This window comes from Aspergillus lentulus (assembly GCF_001445615.1).
Source record: "Aspergillus lentulus DNA, contig: Alt08, strain: IFM 54703, whole genome shotgun sequence".
In the NCBI taxonomy this organism is placed as follows: Eukaryota; Fungi; Ascomycota; class Eurotiomycetes; order Eurotiales; family Aspergillaceae; genus Aspergillus; species Aspergillus lentulus.
The window spans coordinates 2735245-2759493 of NW_028322118.1; the positions used below are offsets into that span (position 1 = coordinate 2735245).

The window sequence follows — 24249 nt, forward strand, 5'->3', positions numbered from 1 at the left end:
AAGCAATTGATCACCTGCAATGGACATATTACCTGAAATCCTCCTGAGTTTGTTCGCATACTTGTACAAGCAATTCTTCCCTGTCCTTTGCACTGCCGTGGGAGGCAAGCTGATCTCTAAGAGGTCGATAGATAAAGCTGACAGTTGACAGCTGCTTCTGCCTTAGGCACCAGAAATCTACCCCACACCCACAGCCTCCACAGTCCCACTAGTTTAGTCCCTTTTAGTCCCTTGTGAGCAAGAGAGCGGCTTTGCGGTATTCCTTGCCGTAAATAGGCATTCGCTCAATGTCTTTGGTCATGTCGACCCAAAGGATCCATCTTGTCTAGATTGATAGAGACTTTTTGTGGACTAGTTGCCGAATGCCTTCCACAGAGAAGCTGAGTCCAAATCTGGACCGTCGTTTACTCCGTGACTAGTCCGTAGTCCCTCCAGGCAGAACAATTCTGGCCTGTATCACGTGACATACAAAGGCAGCGGGAGATACACGTATAAATGACGCAGTGCGTAAAGCAGCCGCGTGTAAGTGGTCATGATGATGAAGTCGGTAAGACGCCTCTTTCTTCGGTTTTCTTGGATGAAAGAGGGTCCTGGCATCATTGTTAGCTCGAATGGAAATTCTGGAAGATGATAATTGACGATTCTCAACGCATCAATGAGCGTAAATCCAGATGACGAAACAGTTCACAGAGCTGTGTACACACAAGGCTTCTATTGGTTATGACTCTCGAACCAGGGCAGAGAACCGGATTTCAGAGATTGGAACATGTGGAAATCAGAAGTATAAGAACCTAGAGGTTATGTATTTTGTTATTGAGAATGGCGTCTTCCGCTAAGGTACAGGGACTATACAGCCACCGATCTAAGGTATGTAAACTCATCTCAAGGTAGATACGGGTAGGGTTACAATCCCAATTTATCGGACCCACGGACAAGATGGTTCTCTTAATCTATAGCAATTAAATTGACCTGATCATGATCAAAGATCGACGAATTAATATCCACTTTCTAAACACACGTGTTGTGTTATGCGTTCTGTCAGAGATCCATCATTTACTGTCAACTCCGTAGTCCAGACCCAGACCCATAGGCCGTAGTCCATAGTCCATAGACTAGGAGGTATCTCAGATCTCCCCATCATCATCATCTTCTTCTTCTTTTTCTTCATTGATTCCCTCTTTATCCGGTACAGACGCTCAGATCTCTTCGTTTGTCATTTCTTCCCGCAAGGCTCCCATTATCTAGCAGGTATTATCCAGCTCCTTGCCCCTCCTTTCTCCTACGTTCCAACCAACCTCTCCGCTTTGGGGTTCCCTTTTTCGCCAATCTGTTTTCCCTTCCTTGGCATCTCCAATGTTCTCCTCGGCCGCTCCTCTGCTTATGATCTACGCACTTTTCACTCCATCCTACTAGACGCCTGGCAATGTAAGGGTTGCATTTGCCAGCTCCAACTTTTATCTGCTTGTCGACTATCCGGGGTTCTCTTTCTCAATCGACTGCCTTTTCTGTTCCCCCCTTTCCCCTTTTCGAACCTTTGCGACCTCCTCGATTATCGCCAAATAGCTCGATTCTCAAGCTAGACAAATTTATTTCTTCTTCATTCCTCGCTCTGCTACGAATTGTCCGCGATGTCAATCGGTCGTTTTTCATGATCCCTACGCCGTATATCCTCCGAAATCGTGCATTACCGAACGGCTTCCAAGAGTTCGGGTTGCCCCTTGAACTTCCTGTCCGAAGTACAATCATTCGCCGTGGATAAATCGCTCGATATCTATAAAGTTATTGTCGGATGGGTCGCTTCAACCGGTTGCGCAGCAGGATCACCTAAGGACCCGACTCCCGTCGTCTTGTTTCAGCCATGCATTGGAAAGGGTTGCGACTCGGCGCTCTCGATAGCAATGACTCCAAGAGACGCAGTGTTGTCGAGCCTCAAGCACTCTCTCGTCATAGCGAACAATTGCCTCGATCGACTCCATCGGCAACCAACCTTACATCCAGGCACTCGGAGTCCGCCCCTCGTTCACCTCTCTTAGCGGGACCTGACCACGATGACGAAAATGACCACGACGATCATGAGGCCGGAGACAACGATAATAAACACTTGTCGGAAGGGCCAGCGGACACTATTCGCTCAAGAAAGGGCAATGTGGGCGCAGCCTTGGTGCAGGACGATGCTTCTACCTGGCGCCGGAACCGGTTCAGTTTCATGAAGCTCCGGCATGCGTCGGATCCCCAATTATCAAGGTCTTATGCCAAGGGTGAGGAGGGAACACCTCCTGTGCCTCCTTTACCGCGTGAGTATACACCCGAGCTACTACAGTTTATACATATTGTCGATCTACGTATGCTAACTTTTGATCCCCGCCGCCTATTTTCAGCTCCCACCATCATCACCACCGCACCCACTAGCAATGAACTGGATCAACCCATTAAGAAGAAACCCAAGTTCAAAATCCTCTCCGGATCGAAAAAGAGCTCGTCCGACGGATCACAGATGTATGCTCAGCGACAGAGTCCAGGTACCAGGTCTCGCCATGGGGCCCAGGGCTCCAACGGGTCGCAGACAACCGATGCTACATTGTCAACGTCCAAGATGAGCGGGGAAGAGCCAGGTCGTCTCTCGACTACGTCAATACGCAGTGGTGGCCGTGAGCCGGGCAACGAGTCCCAACGTTCTTCCGTCACCGACGCTCGCTTTTCCGAGTCATCCCGTTCGGATCAGAGTTCCGGAGACCATGGACTATACCGCCCCCATTCCCCGAACGACGGAACTTTAAGCGGAAGTAAACGTTTTCGCATGCCACGTTTGAAGAGAAATCGGGGTCCTCTATTTCCCTTGCCTCCTCGACCGGCTGGCAGTCAACCCATGAATGGCCATGGACAAGACTCGCAGATATCCAGGGCCATGAGTTCTGATCCCTCATCCAGCTTCGAGCCGCCGGATGAGAAGGATCAGGACCGCGTTTCTCCGCTTCCATCGCCCAGTCGTTCGACTGTCGGTCTTGCCTCCCCGGCTTTTCCTCTGCGCAGAAAGGACTCGGCGAACTCCGCCAATTCCGCCCGGTCAGCTACGTCCACTCGAAGTGGACATCGAATCAAACCGCGACCAAGGTCATCGACACTAGACTCGTTGGCTAATCTCCGCGATGCTGGGCAACAGTCACCCGCTCAATTCGCCTCGTCCGGTCGTACTTCGACTTCCACCAGTGGACGCAAAAGTTTCGGGGACATCTTCAGCATCTCACACCGATTGAGGCAAAATTCGGAACCCCCAGTTATGCGAAATGGCTCTCCCGGTGTGAGAGGCTCGGATACTCCTGTTCGCAAACTGTCCTACCCCGAACGCGAGGAGAATGACACACCAGCGACGTATCTGACGCGACTCGAAGAGAGCATACCCAAGAGCACGATCGCCGGCGTACTCTGTCAGTCGAATGAGGATTTCTACAAGACCGCATTGCGAAAGTATATGCGGAGATTCATTTTCTTTGGTGACCCTATCGATATGGCCATTCGAAAGCTTTTGATGGGTGCCGAGTTGCCCAAAGAGACCCAACAGATTGATCGCTTCCTGCAAAGTTTTGCCGACCGATATCATGAATGTAATCCTGGCATCTTTGCTTCTTCCGGTATGTTCAGCTCATTATGCATCGTGGGGCCGTTTATACTGATTTTCTCTGTACAGACCAAGCATATTTCATTGCATTTTCCATCTTGATTCTACACACCGATGTCTTTAACAAGAACAATAAGCGCAAGATGCAAAAGTCGGATTATGTTCGAAATACTCGTGGCGAAGGCGTATCTGATGACGTTTTGGAATGCATTTACGAGAACATCGCTTACACGCCCTTTATCCATATCGAAGATACACCCTCTCACAATCGTCAGCTTGCAAAGCCTCGACGGCCCTTGTTCAAGACCCAAAGTTCAGAGCATTTGTCGCGCGTATCAAGGGAACCGGTGGACCCATACACGTTGATCATGGACGGCAAGCTCGACTCATTACGGCCGAGCCTCAAGGACGTCATGAACTTGGAGGACACATATCAATGTCATGGGACGTCAGGGCCACCTGACATCAACAGCCTGCATCAGGCCTTTTCGAAAACAGCTATTCTGCAGATCATATCAGCCCGGTCACGACCTGATGCGTTCATGCCGGCTAGCATCCAGAATCCGGCCGAATCGAACCCTGGTCTGGTAGACATCAAAGTGGCCAAAGTTGGTCTGCTCTGGCGAAAAGACCCAAGGAAGAAGAGAGCCAGATCGCCGTGGCAAGAATGGGGCGCGCTGCTTACCTTCTCGCAGTTGTACTTCTTTCGAGACGCCAATTGGATCAAATCGTTAATGTCCCAATATGAGTCTCATCAGAAGGAAGGGGGGCGACGGGCGGTTGTATTCAAACCACCTCTCACCGAGTTCAAACCCGATGGCATCATGTCCACGGATGATGCGGTTGCGTTGGTGGATTCGGGCTACAAAAAGCATAAACACGCTTTCCTTTTCGTCCGCCATCACGCGTTGGAGGAGGTGTTTTTGGCCAATTCCGAAGACGACATGAACGATTGGCTGGCAAAAATCAATTACGCTGCTGCCTTTCGAAGCACGGGGGTCCGCACCAAAGGTATGATAGCCACCAATTACGACGCTCAGCGCAACAGAATGAGTCGCAAAGCCTCCGTGACGTCGTACAATTCACGTCGCTCCGCAGACAGGGAGCCTCCCTCTCCCAATCCCGATACCGACGTGGCCGAGGAGTTGGTCACGGCTCGTAAGGAGCTCATGCGACAGAAGATCCTGGAGACAAACGAAAAGCTTTTCGTGAGCCAAAGGCAGCTTGACGACCTCCTGAGGAATGCGAGACACCTACAAGTTTTAACGCCGGTAACCTCGAGGGCGAGGGAGCAGGTCATCATGGCAGCAGGGCGCATGGCGGCCAAGCTCAAGTGGGTGAGGCAGGACATCTGGCGTAACAAATGCTACCGGGAGGTTCTCCTCCAGGATCTGGGCACCGAGGATGAAGAGGCCAAGTTGCTTGCGGACCAGAAGTCACTTCATCTACAAATACCCACCAGAAACACCTCCACTTCGGAGCCAGGGGCCCTGCCACAGCCGCCTGCCAACACAGTGCAGTCCCCGAGTCAGACTACGTCGCCGCAGTTGCCGTCTGACGAGTATGCGCCTGTTCATAGGGTCCCGTCGTCCCAAATTACTGCTAGTGACATTCGCAGGCCAAGCATTCCGGTGTCGGTGACATCCTCAGACCTTACTGGCCGTGCTGGTAGACGTTTATCTACGGACATGGGCAAAGACCGCGCCAAGTCGTATTCGCCAGGCCCGGCAAACCGGCTCGAACGCGAGCCATCGGTGCTGAGCGCGGGCAGCAAGATAGATGTTGCCAGTCTAGGATCTCATGCCTCCAAATTGACCTCTCCGATCAGCATGGACGACGGCGAGGAGCGTATCCTCCGTGAGGCTGGTTTGTTAGAGGTGAACAGCTCCCCGCGCGGGACTAGACAGTCCGTCACAGCCCATGAGACGGATGGCGAACACAGGCGAGATAGCGCGGAGTCCCGGCCCGGAGAGCAGATAAGCCGGATTCGTCGCAGCCTTCACCGCACACTTCGCGATTCCCACCACGGACAACAAGGACATAATGCTCGGGTTAAAAAGCAGCGAGACTCGATGTCTAGCGAAGTGGTGCCCGAGGACGAGCAAGATACGAAGGAAGGCGAGAGTCTCTCCCGCAAGGCGCCGCAGTTTACTGTTCATGGGAAGAAGGCATCTATTGTCACTTTCGGATCTGAGTGGCAGAATATGACTCCCGAAGAGCGCCTCAGGCTACGCAAACCTACTCCATCTGAGGAACCCCGCGCCTCTGACCCTGCGATTCTGAGCGGCGGCGATCCGAGTGTCTCGGAACCGATAAATCCAGGAATATCCCAATCATTGCGAAGCGGAAGCACTGCAACAAGAATTAGCGTTCTCGATCCGGTCGAGAGCGAGGGTTCCAGAGATGGGAATGCCACTTCGAACCTGGAGGACAGAAAGGTCAAGAGCGACCCCGCCATAGATCTAAGTTCTCATCTTCCGGCCTCAGATGACGCTGATTCGTCCACCGCGGCTTTCCCGGGATCATTGGTACTGCCAAAAGATCAGCGGTCGTCCCCTTCGACATCCGCTGATGAGGCAGCCGTCGACGAAAATACAATCCAAAAGATGCAGTCGAGCCCACCCGAGCAAGCTGTACATGCATAAGAGCACCTGAAGACCAATCACCTTCTGTTCATGACTTCATACCCAATCCATCTCAGTTTTTCATTTCTTTTCTTTTGGCGTCAGCTTACGGTGTTGGAGGAAGCATTTCGGCCAAAATATGCTTGACTTGTTCGCAGCGCTGCCTAGCCAAGCATTTGACATTCTCTCTTGCTCTCTCTTTCCCTCTTTTTTTTCTATTGCTTTGAGCCGGCTTCATAGAATTCACACAGGCGGTCCTCGCATCATTATTTCCTTTTTCATATGCTTCGGCTGTAGCCCAGTAGGGCAACAGGGTCGATTGGTCTGGTCTGTTTGTATGGCTGTTGGTCCACGGATTTTATATGGGAAGGCAGCATTTTGGCAGGTATCTGAAAATTCATAGCATGTCGTCTCCAAGGAGATTACAATATACAGTTACATTTGCTACTCTTGAGATGCTATTTGTAGTCGACTGCGGTCGATCCGATCAAGCCCATCTCATGATTCCCTAGGGTTATATAGACAAAGAATAGGAAATAGGAAATCCTTCATCTAGTCTATTCTATTGTTCATGCCATTCACATCTCTCCATGCATCCATCACTGATGGATAGTCTGCGACGGACCCGCTTGCAGCATGTGCACACCACGCCTTCACAGCAACAGTGCTTCTCGGCGTTGTCGTTGTCGTCGTTGACCCCTCGCTGTGACTTCTGTTGTTGTGTTTATCTGTAGACTTCTTCTTCCATCCATCTGTCTTTTGCCATTCAGTCTTCCATCGTCATCTCGTCATCCTGGACTTGTCTCATCTCATCTCATCTCATCTTTGCATTTGAGTTAGTTGATAGTCAGCCTAGGATACAGCAGTCATCTCTCATCCTAAGGCTGATTCCCAGTAAAGAAGAGAGATTGGAAACAGAACACACTCAGAAGAGATAGTAAGTGACAGCTCAAAGGCTGATGGTCTGACTTGCTGATTATCTACTGTGCATAGATCAGGGCATTCTTTATCTATCTCTGTTTTGCCTGCTTGATTGGTCTTGGCTGGTGAGAGCAAGAAGGAAACAGAAACACGGTAAGGGGTTTCTTTCATTCGTCCTGACATAAGACAGTTGGCTATGTTTGTGATATCCTGAGAGGTTCAACGCTGACTACTTACTGTTAGTTACTTATTGTTACTGTTCCTAGAAGGATGTCTTTAGGTCTTGCACAGTCACGTGAGGAGATGACCGGCGTGATGGGTCTGGATCATGCTCGTGCTGGTGGGCATTCTACTCATAAATTCATAAGATGAATACTGATTGTTTCTAGGAGACAAAGAGGGAGAGGGAGAGAGACAGGTAGAGGTGCGCCGTCCGCTGCTTGCGCTGCCTGCTCCCCCTCCGTCGCCGCCGCCGCGGTCCAGTCGTCGGCCCGTTCTGGTCCCTGTTTCCGGAGACCCAGATGAGATGCTTTACAGGCGTACATATGCAAAGAAAACTCAGAGCAAGTACATCGACGAGTCGATCGGCTATGGTCTGTTCGCCACCGGGCGCATCCCTGCCGGGGAGGTCGTCTTCGCGGATAAAGTCGCCTGGCTTGCGGGCCCAGAGGTCCAGCGCTGGAAGAACGCAAAGACGGCCGACGACCTCGTTGCTGAGAAGGTTCGCGCGATGGGCGAGGAGTGGCACCGGGGTTTTCTGGGTCTGCCGAATCCGCAGCCACAGGGTTCCTCTGGGGGTGCGTATGCTCAGATCTGGAAGAGATACCATATGATTGCTTTGCAGCCGGAGAATGCCAAGGTGTTGGTGCTGGGGCTGAATCTGGCGTTTGTGAACCACTCGTGCATTCCGAATGCGTCTCTCTACTATACATTGCGGTACCCGAGGGATGAGAATGGGGACGAGGATAAGAGCCTGCCGCCGAGGATTGGACGGGCGGTGGTGCGTGCGTCCAGGGACATCAAGCCAGGCGAGGAGATCACCGTTGCTTACTTCTACGCCAAGGGGGAGTGTGGAGTACGCCAGTTGATGTCCAGTATGTACTGCAAGTTCTGGTGCGCGTGTCCGTTCTGTCGCGACCCCGTCCACGAGACGGAGAATGCTCTGGAGAAGCTCTACACTCTCGAGACCATCTTCGAAGACGCAGATACACTGTATAAACGCCCCGCTGTGGTGTTCAAGAACGCCTACGAGCTGATTAAGCTGTACGAGCGGCTCAAGATCAGCGACACTCGCGGGGTCCAGGTCTGGCTCTACTGCGCGCTGATTGCGGGATTCAACTGCGATCTCGGCCGGGCTATGCTCTTCTTGATCAAGGCACGCGGCTTGGTTCTGAGTCTCCATGGTCCCAATGGTCATCTGTACGACAGAATCAGGGTCTATTGCCAGATGCCTCCTCTCATGCCGGGCTTTGGAGCTAGCACCCGCGGCCGGTCCGCCGTGAAACAATGCTATTTCATGTTTGCAGATCAAAAGCACTCTGCAGATGTCTTGTTCATGCTCACAGCAAAGCCGGACGAGTACATCCGACTGCACCGCTACCGTCGCATTCCTGACAGCCTGGCAAAGCCGGGAGAGAGTAGATACCTCATCCGCTACGATGCGCAGGATGCAAGACGGAAGAAATTCGAGGACGAGGAGCCAGACCCTGTCGAGTTCATACCATGGTGGTACGATCCCGAGGTGAGGAAACGGATAATCGAGGAGAAAAAGGCAAAGGAGGCAGAAAGAAAGCAAGAGAGAAAGAAGGCAGCCAGGAAGAAGAAGAGGGAGGAACAAGCGGCTAAGGAGGCTACGCATACGGATCCAGACTGCATCGAGCCAGAAAAAGATTTCCTGGATCTCTGCCGCGAACTGGCGGCCGAATTCGAGGCTCACGACAAGGAGAAGCCAGAACGGCAGCAGCGGGAAGTCAGGGAGCACGACAGGGAAGCTCTGCGGCACCTACTAGGCGCAAAGAACGAACCGAAGAAGCGAGCCGACGAGGAAGACGAAGTAGAGGGCAAACAAGAGCATGAGACGCTTGGCGGACCATGGACCCTGGTGTCTCCTCACGAGCACGAGTCGGTGCCATCGCAGCCCGCTGTGCACGAGGTGGCAGCCCGAAAGAGAGTGGTGCTCGAGACGCCTCCTGTTCTGCCGGAGATCGAGAAGTTTGCTCCTATTGAGCTTTGGTGACTTCGTTCCCTCACATGTTGGAATATTCAGCAATTCTTGACGGAAATTAGTGATGGGAAGGCTGGAATGGAGATGAAGGTGGAGTGACGGCGAGAAAGAAGTGGACGACGGATCAATGATTATGTCATGTCACGCTTTATCTATCTTCATCCCCAGAGCTTCGTTTCTTCAGATTCCCCAACTTTTCCCCTCAACCTTTAAATGCGTTTCATCTTTCAACCCAGCCAGATGCTGTTCTTCTTGTCTGTGTATAGCTAAACTACTTTCAAAATACATACTCTGTCTCATCGAGTCCCGCCCGTAACACCACCCTCCCCCGAGATAAATGCGCCGATAACCACCATCACGACCCAAAATGGCGCACTCCAAACGAAACACCTCTCTCCCCCATTTCACCTCCTACGAACGGGGCCTCCTCCGCTCAACCTGGGGCACCAAGCGCGGCGTCATCAGCCGCGACTCCTTCCTCCCCTTTGGCTCGTGTCGACTCTGCCTGCAACCCGCCCGAACCCCCGTCGCCTGCGCCACGAACGGCGACCTCTTCTGTCGCGAATGCGCCATCAACGACCTCCTCGCCCAACGGCAGGAGATTAAGCGTCTCGAGCGAGAACGCGAGGAGGCCCGGAAGCGCCTGGCCGAGGACGAAGAGCGAGCGCTCGAGGATGCGCGGCGGAGGGAACTGCGCGAGTTTGAGCTCGTGAGTATGGGGCTGGAGGCCGCGAAGAATGATCATGTGAAGGGGACTGGCGGCGGCGGCAACGGCGATAATCAACGGAAGCGCAAGGCGGAGGAGACGGAGGAGGCATTGGCGGCGTTCAAGGCTCGAGAGATTGAGGTCGACGGGAAGCGGAAGAAGATCTTTGAGCTGGATGAGAAGGAGATGGCTCGGATTGCGCGGGAGGAACAGGAGCGGTTGAAGCGGGAGCTCAAGCGGGAGAAGGTGCTTCTCGCAGATGACTATGTGGTTATACATTTGGCTAACTGGTGCAGTCGGAGTCGAGCAAATCCGCGCTCCCTTCGTTCTGGGTCCCCTCGCTCACGCCATCGACCGATCCCAACGAAATCGCCGCTAACAAGGCCGTCAAGATGACTCCCATCTGTCCTGGGTCGACGGACGAGAACCGCCATGCCTACTCGCTTAAATCGCTGGTCGATGTGCATTTTACGGAGGAGAAGGCGGCGGACGGCACCGTCTCGCGGATCTGTCCTAGCTGCAAGAAGAACCTCAGTAACGGGCTCAAGGCGATGTGTATGTTTGCCCCTAGTACAAACGCTCGCGCTCAGTCCGGCTAACAAATTAGTGGCGAAACCCTGCGGTCATGTTATCTGCCAACCGTGCGTCGCCAAGTTCATGACGCCGCACGATGTCCCCGATCCCCATGCCAGCAAAGAGGAACAGGAGCGGACGGCGAAACTACACGGGTTGATCCTCTGCTACGTGTGCGAGGCGGATATTACGCCGCGGGATCCCAAGGCCGAAGCTGAGGAGAATGGAACCGAAAAGGGCAACGGCAAGAAGTCGAAGAAGAAGGATAAGGAGCAGGGGATTCGACCGGGGTTAGTGCAGGTCAGCTCCGAGGGGACCGGGTTTGCAGGAGCAGGAGGGAATGTGGCGATGAAGGCTGGGGTTGCCTTTCAATGTTAAGATTGGCTCATGCATGGAGTTTGGGATCTGGATATGTACTTGTGAAAATAGTATTCCAGTAGCAGTTACTTGACTAGTTGACTAGACTAGATGATCTATGAGATGAAAGGCCATGTCCAAAGGACGCCCAACGCCAGACAAACGAGAACGAATATAGGTACACCCGAAAGAACATGGAGTAATTGTATAAATGAACACCCAGCCCGGCAGAGTCTAGGCCGCTCTCTTATTGGCGTTGTTGAATTCGCGCACAACGATATCGCACCGGACCTCCTGGCAGAGACGCTTGCGACGGCTAACATCCAGCTTGGAAGCAAACTCCAACCCACTAGCCCGCTCCAACACCTCCAGCGGCACCTCGAACTCAGCCAGACGCTTGTCGTTGGGGATGCGGGCATTGGGGAGCACAAACGCACCCAGCGAGACCTTGCTGGTCGGGCTGGCCGTGCCGTCCTCGGCGTAGATGACCTTGTAGAAGTGCGTCGGCACAGCCACGTTGGGCGGGTTTCCAATCACTTCGTACGAGACGCGCCACTTGCCGTCCGGATCGCGATGGGGCAGGTACAAGGGGCCCGTGACGATGCGGACGGAGGGGTACTTCTTGGTCAGATCGCGGCAGAACTCCTCAAAGTGCGCCCAGTAGTCGCGGTTGAAGCCCTCGCCGACCTGGGGACACATGTTGGTAAGCGCAAAGGTGCCATCCATCGCGTCCTGGGACCATTTGGCGTCTGCGGCAGGCACCTGGTGGCCTCGGTCGTAGCCGGAGCGGAAGTAGTCGGCCAGTTTGGCGCGGAAGATGGCGGGGATGCTGGCGTCTTCGACAAAGGCGCTGTGTTTCCGGTCGGCATTCTTCAGGGAGAGCGAGTACGGTGTGATGTGCTCGGCGACCCAGGCGGGATTACGTGTGCGACGGTCGTAGGCGCCAGTCAAGGGCAGAGAGGTGATCGTATCGGCAATGGGACCGGGGAAGCCATACTGGTAGATACCGGCAGGATCGACCGGGGAGCCGCCTGAGGGTTTACTGGCGGGAGTCTTGGCCAGAGAGGGAGGAGGAATGGTTGCGGGAGGAGAGATTGTAGCCGGTTGGGACGGAGGCGGGGGAGGAGGGAGCTGTTGTTGTTGTTGCTGCTGCTGTTGAGGTCGAGAGGATGAGGAGTAAAGGAGAGCGGTGATACCAGCACCAGTAGCTGCACTGGCGGCAGCGATGGCCGCAATAGTAGCTTTCGACATGATGGATATGAATTAAAAGACTCGTTGGACCGAGTCAAGAAAGTAGAAAGAAGGAGACAGTTGAGGCGGAGTTAAGAAGAGAAAAAGAAAATATTGCCGAAGAAAGCAAAGATGAAGCCAAAGTAGCAGCCAATCAGAGAGCACAGAGATGCTGAGACACCATCAACAACACTGTAGGTACAGGATGGGTAGGGAGTGAGTCTCCAAGAGGGAGATATTGACAGGCAACTACCTTGGTTATATAGGAAGAAAATCGTACTGAAGGAACTGCAAAGAGTAGATGGTCATCTGCTTGAATGTTCTGCTGACATCTCCGAGTCTGTATTTAGTAGGGGAGACATGATATGAACCCTGCACTTGGAGATGGTCGCTGTCCAGAGCAAACTATAAGCCAGCCTATTGCCAGACCTTTTGCATGAATGCTTACCAACTGCATCGTGAGACATAAGATGCCATCAGTTTCATGATGGGAATCCAAGCGCCCTTCTGCCTGTTAATATGGCGGTGACAGTGCGGACCTTGGGAGCAAAGACGGCGGCGGTATTTATAATGTGTGAGTGTCACCACCTGGACTCGAGGAATGGTCCAAGTATTGTTCCAAGGGGGCTGATCCTCGACAAGATGTGTTTATCGGATTTATCCTGCTGACAACAACTTCGGAATATCTGAACATATGTGATTATACAAACAGCGGAGTAAAGTGGTTCCTGCCATTGTCATTATTGGCACTCATTCCGGATATTCTCGTGACATCACAGTCTTCCGTCCGCCTTCTGCCCTTCCCATTCAGACGCACTGCTACTGCTCCTGCTACTGCTCCTCCACCCTCAGCCCATCATGGCTGCCAATAATGACCTCCGAGGATGGCTGATGAGCGGAGTCTCTGGCATAGGTAAGTTCTCTAGAACGAACTGCGGTAATTCCAATCTAATTCATCAAAGCCTGCGTCCTTGGTTCGTCCCTCATCTGCATCGATGTTATACTGCGGCGATTCTCTCGCCGCAAGAACTTCCAAATTGTCAACAGCAATGGCTTCTTATCGGCCTCTCTATGCTTGAGTGCTGGTGTTATGGTACATTTACTCCATTGCCCCACTCATACCTGCAGTACTAATCCCTGTAGCTCTTCACCTCCCTCTATAGCATGCTCCCCACCTCGAAGGAATACCTCACTCGAGCTGGATTCTCGCCCCGCGCCGCGGCCTGCACTCTGATCGGACTCTTCGTGGCCGGCGTGATTGCCATTCGACTTGTTTCTGCCTTCATCCACCAGCATATTCCCTCTCATGTCGTCGATTGCGCCCATACCCACCAACCAAAAACCCAAGATCCCGAGCGCGGCGACGTTGGACGGCAAGAACAGCCGGCGTCCGCTCTGCGCCAGGAAAATGGCTCTACCGAACGGACGCCTCTCCTGTTACAATCGACGTCGCCTTCTCGCAAGTCCATGCCGGGTGCCATTGAGCGACCGGCGCTCGAACCTCTGCGGTCCCGGTTGACTCGTCGCATCAATCAGCTCATGGGTGGCGTCAAACCCCGCTGTGACGAAAACGGCCCGTGCTATGGTTTTTCGCAGACTTGCGGTCTTGAATGTTCCAAGATCCTCACTAACACGCAGATGATTAGCGTCGTCGAGGAGATTTCTCGCCCTTCCTTAACCACGCATCACAGCATTGGTGTCCAGCTGGACTCGGAACGCGCAGGATCTGAAGAAGGCGCTGGCCCAGGGTTGCTCGCCCAGTCGCATGATCCGATACAAGCCTTCTCGGGACCATTGGATGCCGGTAACTCCCAGGAAAACCAAAGCAGCGCATCCTCCTTGCGGGCAGGTCTGGAAGTCTATCCCCACAAATCTCCAGAAGATCAAAACGATTCGACCAAAGCTCCACGGCCCACAGCGGCGCAACACCACCACCACGTGCCCCAGAATGCCTTTCTCGCTATCGGACTCCAGACTTCGTTGGCTATTGCCCTGCACAAGCTCCCAGAGGGCTTCATCACATACGCTACCAATCACGCCAGCCCCACGCTCGGCATGACCGTCTTCGTTGCCCTCTTCATCCACAATATCAGCGAAGGCTTCGCCATGGCCCTGCCGCTCTACCTCGCGCTCAATTCCCGCTGGAAAGCCATGTTTTGGTCCAGCTTACTGGGCGGAATCAGCCAGCCCGCCGGCGCCGCCCTCGCCGCTCTTTGGATCTGGGGCGCGCAGAAAGCCGGCCACCACGACGAGACGACCGGTCCCTCCTGGGGTGTTTATGGCGGCATGTTCGCTGCCACAGCCGGCATTATGACTTCGGTTGGCCTGCAGCTTTTCAGTGAAGGGCTGGGATTGACGCACAATCGCGGGGTCGGGGTCGGATTCGCCATTGCTGGGATGGGGTTAATGGGGCTGAGTTTTGCCCTGACTGCGTGAGTCTACTCCGTACTTCCGGGTTCATTCAGGCGTTGAGGTTCAATCTCTTTTCTTCAAAGTAAATGTCTGTGTGCATTGTGCATGGTTGCATGGGGCTGGTTGCATCCGTATAAAATTGGGTATATGAAAATAGGGCTGGTATTGTTATTATCGTGTGATCCTTGACGACTGTCTATCTGCATTACGAGTTACGACTGTTTTGTTTTATCAGTGGTTAGTGTAGTATAGAGCATGCCTGAATATAAAGCCTAATCATGCTTCACTCATTGTGTCATGCTCTCCGCCGAATACATATATCCGTTCTCGAAGATACTTCTGAATGCTTTGGATGGTAATCCGATAGATTTAGTACGTTATTTCCTCCCATTTCAAGGTATTCTACATATAAAATTAAATAATCGAACGCCATATAATGCACTGCTAACTCCAAGAACCTGCCCAAGGCGGATGCAAAGGAATAAACACGAACAAGCGAGGGTTACGACCCCTTCTTGGCCGCCTCTTCTCGCTCCCTCTTTCTCGCCAGGTATCGCTCCTTCGCGCTCATCACATCTGTTTCCGTCTTGCGAGTACGGGTGCGCTCCGCGATCTCCCGCTGTCGCGCGGCCTCGGCCTCGGCCTCCTCTCGGGCCTTCTTCTCCAGCTGCTGGGCGATCATCTCCGTCTGGCGGGCGCGCTGGTTCGCCCGCGCCGTGTGGTGCCCCGGGTCGAGACGGGGCTTGTTGGCAGCCGCACGAGCAGCCGCCGCAGCGGCGCTCGCCGAGGCGGACGGCTTGGGCTTGGGCGCGACGTTCAGCCCGGCAGACAGCAGCTGCCGCTTGTCGACGATCTCGCCCTCGTCGTTGATGGCGATGTGCGCGCCCCTGGCGTTGAGCTCCGCGGCGATCTGCGCCGCGGTCTTTTCCTTGTTTGCTTCGGCTTCGTCGGCGGGGACTTCGCCCGCCTGCACCCGTCGCGCGGCCTCCTCCGCCGCCTTGACGACTTCCTCGTGCCGCTGCTCGTCCCGCGATAGCATGTCCCGGTAGAACCCGACCATGCCCGTCCCGCCGTTCTGCTTCCGCCGCTCCTCCTCCTGCCGCTCCCGCTCCGCTTCTTCCTGCTCGATCCGCCGCAGCTCCTCCTGCTGCGCCTTGTATGCGGAGGTCACGAACTTCTCCTTCTCGGCGAACTCGTCGCCCTCTGCCTCGCGCTCCTTGGCGAGGAGTCGATCCCGCGCGCGCAGCTGGTCCCGCTTGCGGATCTCTGCGCTGCGCAGGAGTGAGGTCATGTACCGTGGCCCGTCGCTCTGGGCGTCAGGCGAGGCGGCTTTGGCTTTGTCGGATTTGGCGGCGTGCAGGCTGTCGTAGATGGCGTCGTAGGAGTAGATGGTGGGGTCGAGCTGTTGGGCGTCCTCGGCGTGTTTCTTGCTGCTGCGGAGGGCCGAGAGGTTCGTGTACTCGGGGCTTTTGCTTTTGGCGGGATTGAGACCCAGGGGCATTGCTTGTGGTTCTTGCGCCTCTTCCTCGTCGGCGAATATGGAGCTTTTGCTTAGGGGTTTGATGTTGGGTTTGCCGGTTGGGGGGCCGGCCGGCGGTTTTCGTTTTGCGGGCGGTTCTGTGGTTTGTCGGTCCTTGGTGGACGGTCTGGCCGGTTCTTCGAGCCCGCCGATTGTTGTTATCTCAATGGGACCGTCGCCGTCGCCGTCGCGTGCATTCTCTTGGCTGTCGCCTTCCGAGTCGGAGTCGAAGATGGTCTTCTTGCGCTTCTGGGAACCTGGCGGTCCGAGTTTCGAGGTTGGGGGCTTTTTGCTGGGGAGGTTGAGCCCGTAGGACAATTTCGGAGGGGGCATGGTGCTAGTAGACAGAGACTGTAGTACCTGTCCCAACTTTCGTGCTGTGGGATATAGCAACGTATATTGAAGTTGAAGAGTACTTAGTCCGTAGTGAAGCAGATGAGTTCATGAGATGGTTATCTTATCAGCCACGTGACTCAATCATCTCCAAACAAACGGACCCATGTCTCCTGTTATTTACTACCTTACACTTCCGGAGTGAACGACTATTTCCGTCTTGAAGTGATTACCTGTCCAAAAACAGAAAATGTCATACTACTTCACCATCCTCTCACCCACCGACGCCCCTCTATTCAACATCGCCTTCGGCACCTCCAAAGGCGGCGGAGATGGCATCGCCCGATTCCGTTTCCCAGACACAGCGCAATACATGAACCAGTTCATCATCCACTCGAGTCTGGACATCGTCGAGGAAGCCCAATGGATGAATGGCAACATGTAAGCCCCTGCATTTCAATCTTACTGGGGGTTGTGATTGAATGCTCAATGTTAAATGTACAGGTACCTCAAGCACATCGATACCTACCCCCCCGCTTCAGCGTATATCTCCGCGTTCCTCACACCCTCCGGGACAAGATTTCTGCTTCTGCACCAGCCGCCTCAGCTGCCTTCGACGGGGACTGCGGGGTCCGGCTCGTCGCTGCTCGGCTCGTCCTTCTCCGTTGGTGGGGGCAGCTCGTCCCGTGCGTCGAGTAGCTCGATCGCGGCGAACCCAACCTCGCCGCAGACGGAGGAGGCGGTGCGGCAGTTCATGAACGAGGTGTATGAGAATTACGTCAAGACGGCCATGAGTCCGTTTTATCGGCAGGGGATGGAGATCCGGAGTCCGGTGTTTCGGGCGAGGGTTGTGGCTGCGGGGAAGAAGTGGCTGTGATTCTTTGCCTGCCCTTTTACGGCTGATGCATTTTACCTTGCTGAGCGTGGCGTTGGGGTGTGGCTTATTCTACTGCTATGGACTTTGCATTGAAAGATGCATCGAAAGTGCATGGGTTCAACTCGTGTATTTATTTGATGCCCATTAACCTCTGCGCCGTGTACCAAATGCAGAGTATCCCATATTGTTGCTCTGTTTTCAAAATCTTGCTTGCATCGACCAAAGGGAAATTTGGCATGCAACAATAAGCTCGCTAATGTTCAAAGGATGGAGCATGTCCTGCAAGATGAACGGACGAAAGTACGTTCTCCCAAATGTATGCGAAATGGGGACTGAAAAGCAAGAAAAGATATGCCGCTGTCGCTGTTTCCAAGACCAACAGAACGCCTCCCCCAAGATTACTCCGACCCACTTCATGTCGTCATTTGAGGGGCCAGCTTCTTCACAGTGCTGTTTTTGAAATTCTCCACCGCATGGATCACGTCGTCTGCTTTGGCGACGGCGCCAAAAATGCCGCCTTCCATCTTGACGGATTCAAGCGTGCTCACATGGAGGGACGGCTCACCCGCGGCAGTGCAGTCTTCCAGGATCACACAGTCGAAGCCTTTATCATTCGCCTCCCGCATCGTCGTCGACACACAGACATCCGTGGTGACACCTGCAATGACCAGATTCTTGATGCCTTTGTTCCGAAGAAGGAGCTCAAAGTCCGTGTACGAGAACGCACTTTTACCCGGCTTGTCGATGACTGGCTCCTCAGGCAGCGGATACAGTTCGTCGACGATGTCGTGTCCGACTTCCCCGCGTATCAACAAGCGTCCCAAAGGCCCTTGGGAGCCAATACCCATGCCGGATGCATTATTCCGCGACCGAAACGCCTCTCTATTTGAGAGAGTTGATAAATCAGGCCGATGACCTTTACGGCAATGTCAATCAGAAGTCCACTGCCAGGGGTAGAGTATCAGTGGATTTACCTTCACGAGTGTGGTAAACAGGAAATCCGGCAGTACGGAATGTATTTAGTACCTGCTGCAGTTTGGGTATGAGACTCTGCGCTGCTGAAATGTCGTATCCTTGGTATTCCATGTAACCGCCAGGCGAACAAACTGCGATGACCGTCAGTGATGAGCATTCGGACCCAAGCGCAATATGGCCAGGCGGAATACATACAATCCTTCTGCATATCGATGATGACTAAAGCAGTCGTATATGGCGTTAGAGTCGCATCATGCGGCCAATCATAGGGAACCGCTGGGATCTGGCCCTTTCGAACCTTATGCTGCGGTACTGGTCGCGGCTTCTCGACAATAGGCCCGTGATTATGGGTTGGATTTAACACTGTCAACGTCCAGATGCCAGGAGTACCAGCTGCGACCAGCATAAACGGACAGTCCATCAAACGAGATGTTCGTCGTCGCTTTCTCGTCTCCTCTGTGAGCCCGTTCCGGGGCCGATAATGGCCTCCCCGATCGCACCGGAGCCACACTTTAGCTGTACGCCCGGGCTTCTTCTCGGTAGGAGTACTGGAAGACTTGACAACAACATTGTATCCATGTGCTTTGCTGTGAGCTTGCACTGCTGCAAGGAGAGTAGCTCTTTACATGTAGGGAAGGATATGAGTAGCGGTCCAAGCAATGTATCCAGAATTGGGTGACAAAAGGGTGGCTAGCATAATTTCACGCATACTTACTTATCGGGATATGTACCTTCTGGAGGAGGCACAAGCTGCATGGACATATCTGGGATATCTTGGAGATCGCTAGGCGCGTCGAGATTCAGATCGGTGGGGTCCGCCATCTCAACAAGTCGTGTGGATCTTCACGGGAAAGGGAAGATCTGGAGAGCGCCATATTAGCATCATAGGTCCATGGTGACGCGTCACCAAGCTCTGTTTGGGAGAGAAAAAAAAAAAGAAACAGAATAAAAGATCAATGGCCATCTCAGATCGACCGGAAGGGTAGATGTTTATCGATTCCATGTGCGTGGAAGCAACTCCCCGGTCTACTGAGAGTAGTATGATGTGCGTGGATATAACTCGATCTACCACCCTAGCTTGGAGACTAGACCGAAGGTGAAGGAGTAAGGAGGGAAGAAGTACCCGTCAGAGTCCGATAGGAGGGAAAAACAAGCAGAGAGGGAAAACAAGTGGACAATAGCAACTTACCGGGCCAAAACCAGGGAATATAACTGGGAAGTGGGAATCAAGCAATAATAAACTCTAGATCACTTTCTTGTTGCCCCAGACTTCCACTGCCCATGAGGCATGCCCCCAGAGCAGTCACTGACCTTTGATCGTCGGAATACGCACATCGCGGGCGGTGGAAGTCGAGCTGAAGGACGAGACCGGTACTAGACCACTCTAGGACTAGTACTGTTTTTATGAGGTGGTAACATACAGTACTTGTTACACTACCGCAACTGATTCATTTATTATTATTACTACCATGTGACAGTTGTCGTCAGGTACCAAGCCTTGTACCTTTTGTACCTAACTGGTACCTTACTGCCAACTACTGCGGACACTATGAGCACCCAAGGTACTTAGGTACCTAAAGCGCTCCGTACTCTTAAAGCCGTATGCTAGTGCTTAATCCAGTTGGTGAGGTTGTTTTTGTTCCCGTGGACACGGCACTATCTATCTGTCTAGTCTCTACGCCAATCCAGCTGCTGGATAACATCACCATCACAATCACAAACCCCCCTCAAAACAATCATCCATGTTTCGACCAGCCCCCTCTGAGAGGGTTCCGCAAAGGTAAGTTTGGATCTTCTCGGTCTTCAACTTCTGTTATTCTGGTCTTGTTTTCTCTTCTTCATTTCTATTTTTTCTTCTTTGTTTTTCATCACTTCTCTTCGAGTCTCTGTTATAACCCCCGATCAACTGCGACACCGCCTCCGCGAGGGGTCCCCTCCACCGGTTCACGCACGGTTGTTGATACTATTCGCGGCGTGCATGAACTCGGTTTCCAGCTGTTTCCTGGCGACACTCTCACTGTTTTTTCAAGTCACTGCTTGAAAGTGAGTCGTCACCTTCGCTCTTGTGCCCGACCTCCGTGCCCGTCTTCGGTCATACCGCCCCCCTGGTATCGGAATAATGCCCTCGGCCGATGGTTCTTCCTCTGCTCGCCCCAACGGTACCAGCTCCCGGTCGGATCAGCTTGCATGGTATAAATCGCAGTATGAGCAATTAGAGGCTGAGCTAGCGGACTTCCAGGCCTCCAGTCGTGAGCTGGAGGCGGAGCTGGAAAAGGATATCGAGGCATCTGAGAAGCGGGAACGGTTGTTGAAGGAGAAGGTGGATAGCTTGAAATATGAGGTCGAGGAGTGGAAGGTCAGATCGGCAGTTTACCTTCATTGCTGGTGATGGACTGAGGGCTAATCTGTGACTTCCTCGGCAGACCAAGTACAAGCAGTCCAAGTCGGAGGGCAACTCGGCCCAGAACACGTTACAGAAAGAGATCACGACTTTGAGAGATGCAAACCGGACGCTACAGCTGAAATTGCGCGATATCGAGGTCGCAAACGATGATTATGAACGTCAAGCCCGGCATACGACTTCGTCCCTGGAGGATCTGGAGTCCAAGTACAACGTCGCCATCGAACGAGCAGTCTTATTGGAAGAGGAAATCAGAACCGGAGAGCAGGAGCGGGAGAACTTGCGCATCGAGAATCAGCGTCTGCGAGACGAGCTCTCGGATCTGAAGATCGAAACGGAAATCATCCACGAAAAGCTCCGGAATGCAGAACTGCAAAACAGCCGACGCAGGAAGCCTATCTCGTTGCGCAGTCCATCAACACCACAGACACCGGATCTCTTCAATCGTTCGCCTGCTTCATCCATAGTTTCCTCGCCTTTATTCTCGACTCCTACATTGAAAACCTCGCTCATGTCCGCCACGGCAACGCCTCCGTCACCGCCGATATCCGAGTCGTCGAGCAGCCTGCGCAAGTCAATGAATGCTATGCCTGGTTTCCCTCTTCAGAAGGCCTCGGCTTCTGACTCGTCATTTGGCAGCCGGTCGCTGCATGGGTCCAGGGCTCAGAAATATAACAACCACGCGCGTGCAACCTCCTATGCCTTTACGAATAACCGCCCCACGCCGTCAGCTACGAATCGGCCCAGCTTGCCCAAGCCCAAGCCCAAGCCCAATGAGAACACCAACAAGAATACTAATAATGCCCGGTCGTCTGGGCTGCCGAAGTCGGGTTCACTATATCAAATCCGTGGACTCATTGGCAAGATGCAGAAGCTCGAAGAGAGAGTCCAATCTGCAAAATCCAAACTGCCACCCCCGTCGGATTCACCGTCTCGTACGTCTTCTCGTTCGGGGTCGATATTGGGCGAGAGTCCGGTTGCATCTACAATAACAGCCCGAAGGAACTCGCGCAAACGGTTGAGCGGGAGTAGTTTTAGCTCGTCTGTTCGAGACGGTGATAGTGTGCCTTCTTATGCTCCGCACAGTCGACCGTCCTTTGGTGCTAGGACACAGGGGGATAGTCGGCCAAGCAGTCGCACTAGTTACTCGAGCCACAGCTCTGTCAGTCACAGTACTCATCCGAGCGTGACTCCATCGACACGCCCTGAGAGCCGCCAGAGTCGGACGAAGACACCGCTGGGACACTACTCGACCAACCCGACCACAGAGAGTCGCCGACCCCGGTCATCGCTCAGCAACCCCTCTAATCAGAATGGAGCCGTCAATGGGATGGCCCATATTGACGAGGACGAGGATCTTGCTATGCATATGTCTCTACGGGCCAGGATCAGCGAGATCCGCGAGACCCGGCTTCCGTCCATCTCCACGCCGACTGGACTTAAGAAAAGAACCCCAAGCGGGATCTCTGGTATCCCAGCGCCTCGGACATTGAGAACCAGCACTGGCTTTGACCGGTTGGAAGGCGACATGGGGCCACCAGAGAGAAATTCCAAGATTACCGATCTTGGAGAAACTTATTAAATTGACCTGCTCGGATCTCCCGGCGGTACTCGAACGATGTATCCGTCCGGTGCCTTGAAGTTGACCCACTTTAGAAGGGGTCCTTCTGAACCAGCCCGTTTCGTTTTATCCTACATTTACATACATAATACCCTCAAGACGTTGTAAGTTTGAAGGTCAGGTCCAGATTGGAGCATAGGCGTCCCTTGGAAGCTTTCGGCTGGACGCTAAGAAGATTGATCATAGATGAGGGATTACCTTTGTTGGAGTGTTCTCTTCTCTGCTAGTCCCTTGTTAAAGGATAGTCACTGATTTGTACAGTTTGTCCGGGGTGGATGGCGGAGTTGGGATCGCGTCTGATAGTGCATTTTGTTTCACATGCTCGCAGAAGCCGTTGCGGTGCTCTGCAACGGCACTGGGGCGTCCAAGCTGTTTCTCAGCACTACTTTTCCTTGGAGATTTCGTTTCATGTTACTACTTATTGTTGCCTTTGGCGTTAGAGAATACCCAGCGACAGTTCGTTACATACTTTTTGGTTCTTTTCGTAACAAATCAAGGTCTGGTCTGGGTCAGGGACATAATCGTCCAGATGCTTGTGGAGAAATAGCGACTTTCAAAAGGGACGGTACGTCAGCGGGGGGCCTCCTAGCAACCTAGATACTCGGTGCGCTGTGCCTGGCGCTGTACCAAAGTATGGCAGTCGATCGATCACTTATAGATTAGAAGATCGGTCTTTCGATCCGTCTTGCTTTCCTTGTTCCCAAGGCATTCTTCAATGCAGTCTCGCATGACTATGTTTGTATTATTTCAGGCGTAAACTCCGAATTTCACCAGAAACCGAGGTGCTTTGTAGCATGCTCATAAAGCCCGACTCAAAATCGAACTAAAATCTTGTCCTCGTATAAGAATCCTTGTAGAAACTACGGAGTCCGTACCTAGGGTAGAAAAGTGCCCTGCCCGTTCGGACCGAACATGCACCCTTAACGGGAAACTGGCAACTGGCGAGCGCACCATACCAGAAAGAGATGCAGAGCGCGGACTCCCTGTCCCCGTTTCTCCCGCCACTGTCAGATTTGCTGAGGGCGATCTCTTCCCAAGGTCCCAACGCGGTTGGCAAATACTTGGTTGGTGATTGGTTGCGGCGGAGGGGTGTGGGGCGTCAACATGTCTCGATGCGGTTAGGCGGGTACTACTACGGTCGTACTAGGACCTACGGTAGTACCTAAGGCAGAATCTTGCATATTTGCTGGATTCGGCGCTCGGGAGCCGATCCGTTCATTCGATTTGTCTGATGGACTTGCGGTTCTGTTAAAGGATAGAAAAGATTGGAAGACTTGAGAATAATTCAGCGTCATAGGGATCACTTATCGCTATGAGTATCTACTGAGTTGTAGGCAGAAGGATGATCGGAGTATAGTAACTCCGGAGAATGTGTGTTCGTATGTGCCGCCTATGTCCCGAGTCCCCGGCTGTTTGGCGCCGAGCGGAGGTCCGCAAATTAGTCTAGATCCTTCTTTGTACTTTCTGCAGAGTATGACTCTCTTCGGGTAGATAGATTGCAGTCACTTCGCGATCGTGATGTCTCGGCTTTTGGACTACGGGGAGTATATCTTCACAGCGTGATTTCATTGCGTATTCTGTAGACTGGATAGAGATCATAGATACCGCTACAAACATGTGATGGGGCCGTTTGTTGACTTGGCATCGAGACCGAGATACATGGGAACGGACGATATCGAATCAGTACCTCTCTAGCTGGAGTGATATGCACAGTATTAAATATGTACCTGGTATAGCGTCATCGATGGTTGATCCCAGATAGGGAACTTATTAGGTATTATTCTAATGCATTGAGGACGCGCCTGGGGCGGAAGAGGAAATCTGGTGGGAAGAGACGTCATGGGCCCAACAACAAGCGGC

The 24249-nt window shown here is 53.1% G+C and overlaps 8 protein-coding genes across 8 annotated transcripts; 5 read left to right on the forward strand and 3 right to left on the reverse strand.

The window, feature by feature from the left end:
* Positions 1-1858: 1858 nt before the first annotated feature.
* Positions 1859-9397, forward strand: ALT_4148 (Arf family guanine nucleotide exchange factor SYT1; the record flags this gene model as incomplete). The annotated part of the gene is made up of 4 exons (XM_089599688.1): positions 1859-3629; positions 3686-6249; positions 7405-7501; positions 7551-9397. The coding sequence occupies 4 exons, from the start codon at positions 1859-1861 to the stop codon at positions 9395-9397; spliced, it is 6279 nt and encodes a 2092-aa protein (XP_089456026.1).
* Positions 9398-9752: 355 nt separating this feature from the next.
* Positions 9753-11042, forward strand: ALT_4149 (putative RING finger domain protein; the record flags this gene model as incomplete). The annotated part of the gene is made up of 3 exons (XM_033558243.2): positions 9753-10337; positions 10388-10646; positions 10699-11042. The coding sequence occupies 3 exons, from the start codon at positions 9753-9755 to the stop codon at positions 11040-11042; spliced, it is 1188 nt and encodes a 395-aa protein (XP_033414134.2).
* Positions 11043-11255: 213 nt separating this feature from the next.
* Positions 11256-12272, reverse strand: ALT_4150 (DNA/RNA non-specific endonuclease; the record flags this gene model as incomplete). The annotated part of the gene is made up of 1 exon (XM_033558242.2): positions 11256-12272. The coding sequence occupies one exon, from the start codon at positions 12270-12272 to the stop codon at positions 11256-11258; it is 1017 nt and encodes a 338-aa protein (XP_033414133.2).
* Positions 12273-13109: 837 nt separating this feature from the next.
* On the forward strand, positions 13110-14687 carry ALT_4151 (Zn(2+) transporter ZRT3; the record flags this gene model as incomplete). The annotated part of the gene is made up of 3 exons (XM_033558241.2): positions 13110-13164; positions 13214-13344; positions 13395-14687. The coding sequence occupies 3 exons, from the start codon at positions 13110-13112 to the stop codon at positions 14685-14687; spliced, it is 1479 nt and encodes a 492-aa protein (XP_033414132.2).
* Positions 14688-15165: 478 nt separating this feature from the next.
* Positions 15166-16515, reverse strand: ALT_4152 (splicing regulator NSRP1-like domain-containing protein; the record flags this gene model as incomplete). Its single annotated transcript, XM_033558240.2, has 1 exon — positions 15166-16515. The coding sequence occupies one exon, from the start codon at positions 16513-16515 to the stop codon at positions 15166-15168; it is 1350 nt and encodes a 449-aa protein (XP_033414131.2).
* Positions 16516-16765: 250 nt separating this feature from the next.
* Positions 16766-17392, forward strand: ALT_4153 (TRAPP subunit TRS20; the record flags this gene model as incomplete). Its single annotated transcript, XM_033558239.2, has 2 exons — positions 16766-16956; positions 17020-17392. The coding sequence occupies 2 exons, from the start codon at positions 16766-16768 to the stop codon at positions 17390-17392; spliced, it is 564 nt and encodes a 187-aa protein (XP_033414130.1).
* A 413-nt stretch (positions 17393-17805) lies between these two features.
* On the reverse strand, positions 17806-19189 carry ALT_4154 (cysteine hydrolase family protein; the record flags this gene model as incomplete). Its single annotated transcript, XM_089599689.1, has 4 exons — positions 17806-18308; positions 18367-18498; positions 18563-18970; positions 19099-19189. The coding sequence occupies 4 exons, from the start codon at positions 19187-19189 to the stop codon at positions 17806-17808; spliced, it is 1134 nt and encodes a 377-aa protein (XP_089456027.1).
* Positions 19190-20486: 1297 nt separating this feature from the next.
* nde1 (nuclear distribution protein NudE) lies at positions 20487-22350 on the forward strand (the record flags this gene model as incomplete). Its single annotated transcript, XM_033558237.2, has 2 exons — positions 20487-20723; positions 20791-22350. 2 exons carry the CDS (start codon positions 20487-20489, stop codon positions 22348-22350), a joined length of 1797 nt encoding a protein of 598 aa, XP_033414128.2.
* Between the last annotated feature and the right edge of the window lie 1899 nt (positions 22351-24249).